We start from the raw sequence: 9,420 nt of genomic DNA on the forward strand, positions 1-9,420 counted from the left end.
AGATGTACACAAATTCAATTCAAATAATAAGACACCCATTACCAATAAATTGAAATCAGTATCAACAAAAAACATTTTTGCACTCCAGAGGTGGAAGAGAATCTGCATTCACAGCTTTTTAATGCAGCTCAGATGTGAAAAAAATGTACCTATACTGCAACTGCATAAATAATACTATGAGATTAAAAGTTTAAAAAATACACTTTTGAAACTAACTGGCACTCATGACATATGAAACTAGAACTTACAATCACCTATTGTAAGTTCTAGTTTCATATGTCAGAGTGCCAGTTTTCTCACGTGTTTTCATTCGTTTGTCCAAAATGGCTGATTAATTCAGAAACAAAGCAAGTCACTACAGTCTTTATGAATGAGTAATTGAATCATTCATTCATACAATTCATTCAAAAATTTATTCATTCAGTAATGAAACATTACCGTCTGTTGCGCAGTGGTTCAATTAGAATCAGTAGAAGATACAAACCGGGATTCATGTGTGAATCAATTTTTCACTTCTCCCCCTTTCAAGATTATCTTGAAGTTTATTTATCATGCGAGACATTTAGTGCAAATTTTGTAAATCCTCACCACTGCTAGTGTGTTTTGGGCTGGAGGTGTTGGAGCCAGTGAGTTTTAACAGAAAGTGATCAAAGCCTTTAATGGAGCAGTCCATCCCTGTGACGGCGCACAGCTGCTCTTGGTACTCTAATGCTGCCTTCTCAAACCTTGGGAACAATGCAACATCAACATTTCATGAGACCAGAGTGTCTAGACAAATATGCATGGTGTAAACTAGGTTATTTTATTTTTTTAGAACAAAAAACACTTACTTTCCCTCGGCCTGCAGTGCCACTGATCCCAGCCAGCCCAGGCTCTTGCCAGTGTTGGCCAGACTCCAGGCTGCCAGACCTTGTATCGCTTCAGGGCATCGCAGCTCACACAACGCCTCCACCAGCATAGTGACTGGCACCTCCATTTCTGGTCCCTACAGCAAAGCACAGAGCAAAAACAATGAACTTATGCTTTTGGATATACAAGTCCAAATAGTGTAGAGCCTGTGCCTCACAATAACTGACATCTCAAAAGGAGCAATGCTGAGAAGTTAATGGAGTTATAGTTCAAAGACTTTAATATATTTAAGTCATTATAAATTAGCAATAATTGCACTGCATAAAATTTAATGTGTGAATGACAATGAAACATTCAGAATTGACCTTAAGACTTTCTTTTCGTTTAATGCATATTTTCACAAAAATTATTTTTTGGAGCCCATTTTGAACAACACTGCTTCAAGGGATAGTTCACCCCCCAAAAAATTCTGTAATTACTCACCCTCATGTTGTTACAAACACACAAGACCTTTGTTCATTTTCAGAACACAAATTTAGATATTTTTGATGAAATTGAGAGCTTTCTGACCCTGCATAGACAGCAACGGAACTACCACTTTCAAGGCCCAGAAACATAGTAAGGACATCGTTAAAATAGTCAATGTGACATATGTGGTTAAACTTATGTTATGAAGCTACTAGTGTTGTCACGCTACCAAAATTTTGGTATTTGGTACCGATACCAGTGAAAATCCACGGTTCTCGGTACCAATTTCGGTACCAAAACATAACACAAAAATATGCGAATTAAAAAAAAATAACTTTTTAGCACTAAAATAAAACCAATGCCATTCTTTATACTTATTTACAATTGTGTTTAAAGTTTTTCTACAAGTTATCTAATTATGAAAAACACTAAACAAGTTTCACCCAAATGTAATTTGTCTTTTAATTTATGAAATTTAAACATTTTATTTTTGGTAAATAAAGGGGATTTGCTATTAAAATTAAAACATGGAAGAAATATTGTGATTTATTTCTTTAAAAAATAAAGTTTTATAAATTTTTTCAACAGTAGTAGCAGTATCACATACATTTTACTAAATAATAGTAATATTTCTAGCACAATGCCCTTATGTAAAAAAATTGCCATTTGCGCATTAGCTCCGCCCACTACCGGAGAAACCGGTATGTCTTCTGCTTGTTCGAAAATGAATATGAATAATTCTAAATGAACTCCATTATTTTGACAGGAGAAGACAACAAAGAATAGTTTACATATAGCGTGTCGATTCAGCATGGTAAGACTCTCGCTTTCTCTCTTTGCATGTGTGAGAAACAGCGCTATCAGTAAAGCGACGGTGAGTTGTGCGCCTTCACAAAGCGTTTACAGAGCATCAAATACAGGTGCGCTGTGCGTCCATTGAGATGAACTGAAAAGTTCAGATCGCTTGATGGAGAGAGAACTCTGAAGCTCAGATGCTTAAATTAATGCAAGCGTCATGCGCTTCAGTCTATGTAGTAAACAAACCTGCATGTCTCTGCCATTCATTAATTCACACAGAGACGCGCAGAACATGGATTCATATTTCAAACAACTTTTGCGGCTTAACATTTACAGATACTGGTCCATATGGAGATTTGATTTGATTAATTTATGCTAACTTTGACAAATTCCATGACTGTCCATATTAAAATGTAAGTTTCATTTTCATGACTGAATTTTGAGATTCAGTCCTCGTTTTCTGCTTCGCGGAAATCATAGCGCTGAACCGGGTTTGAAAGGGACCTCGGTACTACCGGTACTTAAAGAAACCTGGTACCGTCACATTAAATTTTTTTTAGTACCGACTTGGTACCGAAGTACCGGGTCTTTTGACAACACTAGAAGCTACAAAAAATATTTGTCCACAAAGAAAACAAAAATAATGAATTTATTCAAAAATTCTTCTTCCCTGTAACTGTCTGCAGTCATATGTACACAAGAGTAACATGACACATGCATGTGCATTCCTCTGCTTGTAAACAAGGCGCAGCGTATTTACAATTATGCATTTAGCAGACACTTATCCAAAGTGACTTACAGTGCATTCAGGCTATACATTTTTTTACCTAATGTGTTCCCTGGGAATCGAACCCACAACCTTTTGCGCTGCTAACGCAATGCTCTACCACTGAGCCACAGGCGTATTCACTCTCGTGAATAGTGGCAGACAGTGATAGGAAAGAGAAGACGTGTTGAATAAAGTCGTTATTTTTGTTTTCTTTGCTCTCGGATTTCATCAAAAATGTCTTATTTGGTTTTTAAGATGAACGAAGGTCTTACAGGTTTAAAATTACATGGAGTAATAAATGACAGATTTTAATTTTTTTGTGAACTATTCTTTTCCTGTCTTACCTGTGCACTGCTGTTCTTTATCTCAGTGAGCAGGTCAAAGCCATGGCGGACCGTGACTGCCGGCTGACCTGAGAGAAGGCCCACCCTCATAAGTGCCAAACGAATTCTGGTAAGCCAGTCCTGGCACGTCTGTCTGTTTGTGTAGAAAAATGTTCTGATGCCCTAAACACATGAGTAAAGAGAATTAAAAACTAAAGCTAAAGATGAAAACAGAATGTCAGTGGTCACCCCATTAATGGAGATAAAAGGATAAAGCTAGCAATTCATAGTGTTAATGCTATTTGTGTATATACGGAGGACAGACCTTTGGTGGTGCAGTTAGAGCGCTAGCGCAGCCTTCGTAAGCATTGTACATGAGTTTCTCCAGGTTTTCTAGGAACTGTAAAAGCAAAGCTAGGCGAAGCTGATTGGTGTGGTGACCTTCATCACTTTCTCCTCCACTCCACTGACTCAACTCCTGCTCTGTGTTCAGACTGTGAGCCGCAAGGCTGCGGATCATACCTACAATAGCACAGGGATAAAATATTGGCTTATAAAAGCATGACAATGCTCAAAAAGTTTGGGGGTCAGTAAGTTGTGAAATAAACACTTTTATTTGAGGAATGATGCATTTAATTTATTACAAGTAACAGTAAAAACACTTGTTGCAGAATACTGGGATGCATTTCCCAAAAGCAACTATGGTTGCAAGTTCCATCATTACCAATAGAGTTCAATGAAACTTGCGACCATAGCTGGCCAAGGATGCTTATGGGAAACACCCCAGCAGTCTTAAAAATGTATTCACAAGTGTCTAGTAATGCTGGGCAGTTTGACTAAAAATCTGTATCACTGTTTTTTTTAGGATTTAGACGGTTTACCCTGAATGTGCCTTTATACGAATCGGAATGCATGAAACAGTTTCAGAACCAATGCATTTTAATCACGATCCAAACAAACATGCTACATATAACATGTAAATTACATTGTATAATTTCAAAATCTGAAGCAAAAACAGACCAATCTGATCTCAGCTTTGTCAAATTATGCAATATAAAACCGATCTGAACAAAACCAAAAACAGCAGACGGACTGAATGAGACAAATTCACTCTCTGACATCAGGTAGCACTTAAGGAACAGCAGCGATAGAGCGTAAACAAACTGTAAACAAAGCAGCAGTGTGCTTTTAAATTCTACATAAATATGCAATGTATATGGATGTATGATGAAAGTAAATACCATTTAAACCTCCTGAAGAATATCCCCTTTTCTGAAGACATCCCCTCAAGAGATCTATTCACATAAACCCCACCCACAACAATTCTCCAACCCTTAGTCAGAAATGTATGTGGTTAACAGTAGGGCTGGGACAACGCGTCGAGGTCATCGATGACGCCAACACAAAAAAATAAGTCGACGCAAAATGTGCGCATCGATTCGTCGACCTGTTTTTATTTCTCTAAAAAATGTTTGCAAAACGTTTACTTTATGTGCGCTGAATATACGTGATGGCCGGATCAACATTCTGTCCAACGTTATATAACCAATCCAGGGGTTTTTCTGCATTGATCTTTTTTTTTGGCGGCTGTCAAAGCCTTATTTGATCGGTGAGTGACAGTGACAGGGCGCGTACGAGAGAGAGCCCCTCACGGTCTTCAAACAACACGAGCGCTTCTTGCTCTCTCCCTCCCTTGTGCATATTAATCAAAATCATTAAACACGATAGAAAAAGAGCGAAACACCAAAGTTTCACGCGCGCTTGCGCACTCACAGTCTTCAAACTACATGAGCGCTTCTTGCTCTCTCCCTCCCTCCCTTGTGCATATTAACCAAAATCATTAGACACGATAGAAAAAGGACGGAACGTCAAAGTTTCACGTGGAGCATGACAGGCTGCTGGCTCCCACTGTTAATTTTTTTTTTTTTTTTGTAAAAGCACTCTCTGTATTAGCTTAAAGCCCTCAAGTTTACATTTACATACTGTATTCTTTCAATTGCTCTAAACAAGTATTTTGGGTGACCTTTTTTATTGAATACTAGACATCAAGTTGTTATTTTCATCTGAAAGAAGAACTTTTTTTTCAGTAAGCTAGGCCCTATGTGTTCAGTAAGCTTGTTTCAGTAAGCTATGTGTTTTCAAGGTTTCAAGGTTTCATTGAATGCTATCTCTATACAAGTGTAAAGTAATGCATTCTTAGTCAGTCTTTTATTTTGTAATTTTAAGAGCAATAAACATATATTGCAATGTTAAGGAATTGATGTTTTTCATTCAGATATGTAAATCAACATGTATAAATTGTTAGTAGTCAATTAATGGGGAGATAATCGAAATCAAATCGGTCTGAAAAATTAATCATTAGATTAATCGATGCATCGAAAAAATAATCGCTAGATTAATCGTTTAAAAAATAATCGTTTATCCCAGCCCTAGTTAACAGGGATCTCCTCTCAATTCATGGTGCTGCCCACATTGCACAATTAAGGCATTAAAAAAAAAGGGGAAAAAAATGTATACTGTTGCCCATAGAATATATTGATATTCAGACAAAAATGACATATATGGTGTGTGATTCAAATCAGATTACCGTTTTAACCGGTATATTGCCCAGCACTAGTGTCTAGAATGAAAAATTTAAGTCATGCATATTTTGAATGATATGAAGTGTCAACTTCAATTAGGTGAACTACTCCTTTAATAAATCTTGGAATTTTTTAAGATGAGTTTCTAATACCTAAAGGGATAACACACTAACCCTCTATGGTCTGGAATGTATCCTGGGCTCGTCCCAGAGGGGTCCGGAGTTTAGAGAGAACGGTGAACTGAGCAGCCTCCCACACCGCCCACTGCCACAGCACTGCCTCGGTCTTCAGCAGGGCACGAGGCACCATGGCAGTGTCTTTCTTCTCCAGCCGCTGACAGCTGTGGTACATCCGCTCCAACCAGGGTTCTTTACTGTTTATGAAACAATGAATCTTATAAATAATACCAAATATAACGATTCCCAGCACACACACAAATTGCTATTATTTTAGCTGCAGATACTCTACAGTACAGAATTTGATCAGTTACACTAACAAGTAAAACACAGGGTTTCTGCAGGATTTTAACAAATTAACATTTATTGGCCGATATATTGTGCATCCCTAAATAAAATCATCGCCTTTTTAAGTATAATCATAACATTAAGCCATATTGTAATTCTGGTCTTTCCGTCCCTAAATTTAAGACCTCATGAAATCATAAATTAAGACTTAAAGCCTTAAATTTGATACAACTAAATTTAAGACTGAAGACACCACGGAAACCGTGAAATATATTCAAATGAACAAACATCTGTCCATGTGTTCTCACCAAGGTGAGAAGAAAGAAATTGCTTACCCCCCACGGTGGACCGTTCCATATAGAATAAACCCAATGAGGTCAGAGAAGTCCTGTGGGTGGAACGTGTTGCTAGGCACTTTGTTCATGTGTCGGCGGATGGCCAGAGAAATCTCCTTAATCTCAGAGTGATTATGGGCACTGCTGGGAGACAAGCCGACAATTACCATCACATCAACTACAGCTGGAGGCAAAACTACAAGGTAGGTTTTATTTCTCCCCTCTTGGTTCTACTGTGTGAATTCAAGTCAGAAAATGAGTCTTGCGAACCTCAATGCAATGTGCATAGGAATGGATCTCAGCAATTTGCCAAAGGCCTGCCGGACTCGGACTGCTGAGTGGACTAGCTGAACTCGGCACACATCCACACACCTGCACAGAGAAAGGGGGACAGAATCAGTGCTGATCAAACAAGATGTTTTTTACCCTCGCCTCCAAAAGCAGGAGGCAGAGTTGCAGCACTAATGAATGTGCCTGAAGGAAGACAATGTCTAACAAGCAGAGGATGTGTGATTACCTCTGGAGAAGCTCAGTTGTCAAGGAAGATGAAAGAACCTGTAGACTGTTACATGCCTGCAGACATATGGTGGGGTCTTCATTCAAGGCTGCAAAGAGGAAAACCAACATGTTAAAACTCCATTCACTTGGTCACCAGTTTATTATCCTAACCCATTATTTGTCAAAATCCCTATTGAACTGGAGAATGATTAAATGTTTATAAAATAGTTTCATCTTTTAGAATGCAGAATTAATAATAGGGATATTAACTCACAATTTGCCAGTAACCCCTTGCAGAATTTGAGGAAAGATGGGAGCGAAAACAGAGGGGAGTAGGTTTCAGATTTCTTCATCATCAAAGAGACCTCTAATGACCAGGTGAGTAACAGCCGCCTAAAAAAGTTGTTAACAAAAGACAAGAAATCATTGTTTTATGATAAACAAGGGGAATTACATACAGTGGGGGCTGAGACGTACTGAAAATATGTGATTAAAAATCCACTTTAAACTAAAGTTTCAGGATTCAGAAAAAAAAGATGAAGTAAAACCAAAAGTAGGATTAAATTACATTTTTAATTACGCAAGAAATACCAAATAAGAAAACATCTCCAAATCATGTAAAGTGTCTAAATTCAACTTTTACTTGTAATTATGGCTTTGAATTCGAATATTTGAAAACATGTTCTCTGATAACATGAGTGAGGTATCTCACTATGGGAATCGCCTCAGGCGTGACCAATCCTGGAAGCACCAATTACACCATGTCTGTCGGTTGACAGACCAATTAGACAGTGATGAGGGAGTCCCACCTCCCCAATATATACCACTGCATAATGGTCCCCACCTCATTCTCAGCATATCTCTTTCCCGTGCTACTGCAAGGAGGGAAGTGTGGTGAGATACCTCACTCATGTTATAAGAGAACCTAAAGTTCTCTTTCAAACATTTATTCAGTATCTCACTATGGGATATAGACAACACCTGTATTGCAGATATGCTGTCCGAAGCAGGCATGCCAACCAACTCAGTAATGTGTGAAAACAATAACACAAGCCCTCCATGTATTATTCACAGAATAGGATGGAGACATGTGAAATAAAAACAACATCTGCACGTTTTTTTTTTTTTTTTTTTTTACACACACTTAGGACGGAATGAGCCAACGAAGGCTCTGTAACATCCAGCCTATAAAACCTGACAAAAGTGTGTGGCGAAGCCCAAGTCACAGCCGCACAAATGTCCTGAATTGAAACGACCTTAAACCACGCCCATGAGGTGGCTAACCCACGGGCACTATGAGCCTTAAGCCCCTCTGGAGGACTTAGACCCATGCTATTATAACAACATATAATAGCTTCCACCAGACAGTGGGACAGGCGCTGACAAGAAATAGGTTTACCCTTATGAGAATCAGCCCATGAAACAAATAACTGATTACTCTCTTTCTTAATCCCTTAAGGACCATAGACCGATCCCACGATGGAATCAGCGGCTTTGATGTCCTGTTCAGACGCCGCGCACCCCTCATAAACTTGCACACAAGCGGGTGTAGACCTATAGTATTCCTTTCAATCCCCACATGGCAAGCAGAAATTGCAGCCAAATATACATTAACGGTAGAGAAGGCTGTCCCCTTATCTAAAAGTTCTTGCATTAGACAACACCTCTGCCACTGAACATTGAAAAGATACAGTTTGCCTTTTCGCGCACCACAATTCAAATACATTCCATTTCCTATCATATGCTGAGCGCGTCGAAGAGGCCAGGGCCGATCGCGCAGGAGCTGGATTATCTCCGTCAGCCACAACTTCCCTGACCAGTTTGGCACGATCAGAATTAATGAGTTATATAATTAAATTACTCTCTCCGTAACAGTCTCAATGGGATGACCGACACTGACGAGGCCATCAGGCCTAGAAGACGTAAACATAGTCTGAATGGGACTTTTTTCCCTTTCTGGAAAAGGGAGAGACAACCACGAATTGAACTGATGCACTCCACTGATAAGAACGCCTGGTACAGGTCTGAGTTCAGCCTGAGACCCAGGTAAATTATTTCCTGCATGGGCACTAAGCAGCTTTTTGTGTCGTTTATTTTGAAGCCTAAGCCTTTTAAATGAGACACAAGCCAATTCGTATCTATCTCCGCCTGTCTCCGTGACCGAGCAGAGAGAAGGAGATCGTCCAAATAAGCGGACACTCTGAGACCCACTGTTCTCAGCGGCGTTAGAGCTGCCTCGAAGCATTTCGTAAAAGTTTGTGGAGCCAAAGCCAAACCGAACGGAATCGTCAAAAATTCGTAGGCTGTTTCCTGATAGGCCAACTGAGGAATTTT

The 9,420-nt window shown here is 39.1% G+C and overlaps 1 protein-coding gene across 2 annotated transcripts in view; it reads right to left on the bottom strand.

Moving 5' to 3' along the window:
* Positions 1–9,420, bottom strand: part of LOC132149141 (serine/threonine-protein kinase SMG1-like) — a 57,644-nt gene that overhangs the window by 24,559 nt on the left and 23,665 nt on the right. Inside the window, exons 16-24 of one of the 2 annotated variants that reach the window (XM_059558110.1) lie at positions 7,361–7,479; positions 7,106–7,193; positions 6,859–6,960; positions 6,589–6,729; positions 5,963–6,162; positions 3,533–3,729; positions 3,229–3,390; positions 831–985; positions 589–725 (exon numbers count right to left, since the gene is read on the bottom strand). In XM_059558110.1, coding sequence (XP_059414093.1) covers positions 589–725; positions 831–985; positions 3,229–3,390; positions 3,533–3,729; positions 5,963–6,162; positions 6,589–6,729; positions 6,859–6,960; positions 7,106–7,193; positions 7,361–7,479 — 1,301 coding nt within the window. Of the gene's footprint in view, positions 1–588; positions 726–830; positions 986–3,228; positions 3,391–3,532; positions 3,730–5,962; positions 6,163–6,588; positions 6,733–6,858; positions 6,961–7,105; positions 7,194–7,360; positions 7,480–9,420 lie in introns of both variants that reach the window. The other variant, XM_059558109.1, reaches the window with a different exon arrangement.

The sequence above is a fragment of the Carassius carassius genome, chromosome 9 (genome assembly GCF_963082965.1).
Source record: "Carassius carassius chromosome 9, fCarCar2.1, whole genome shotgun sequence".
In the NCBI taxonomy this organism is placed as follows: domain Eukaryota; kingdom Metazoa; phylum Chordata; class Actinopteri; order Cypriniformes; family Cyprinidae; genus Carassius; species Carassius carassius.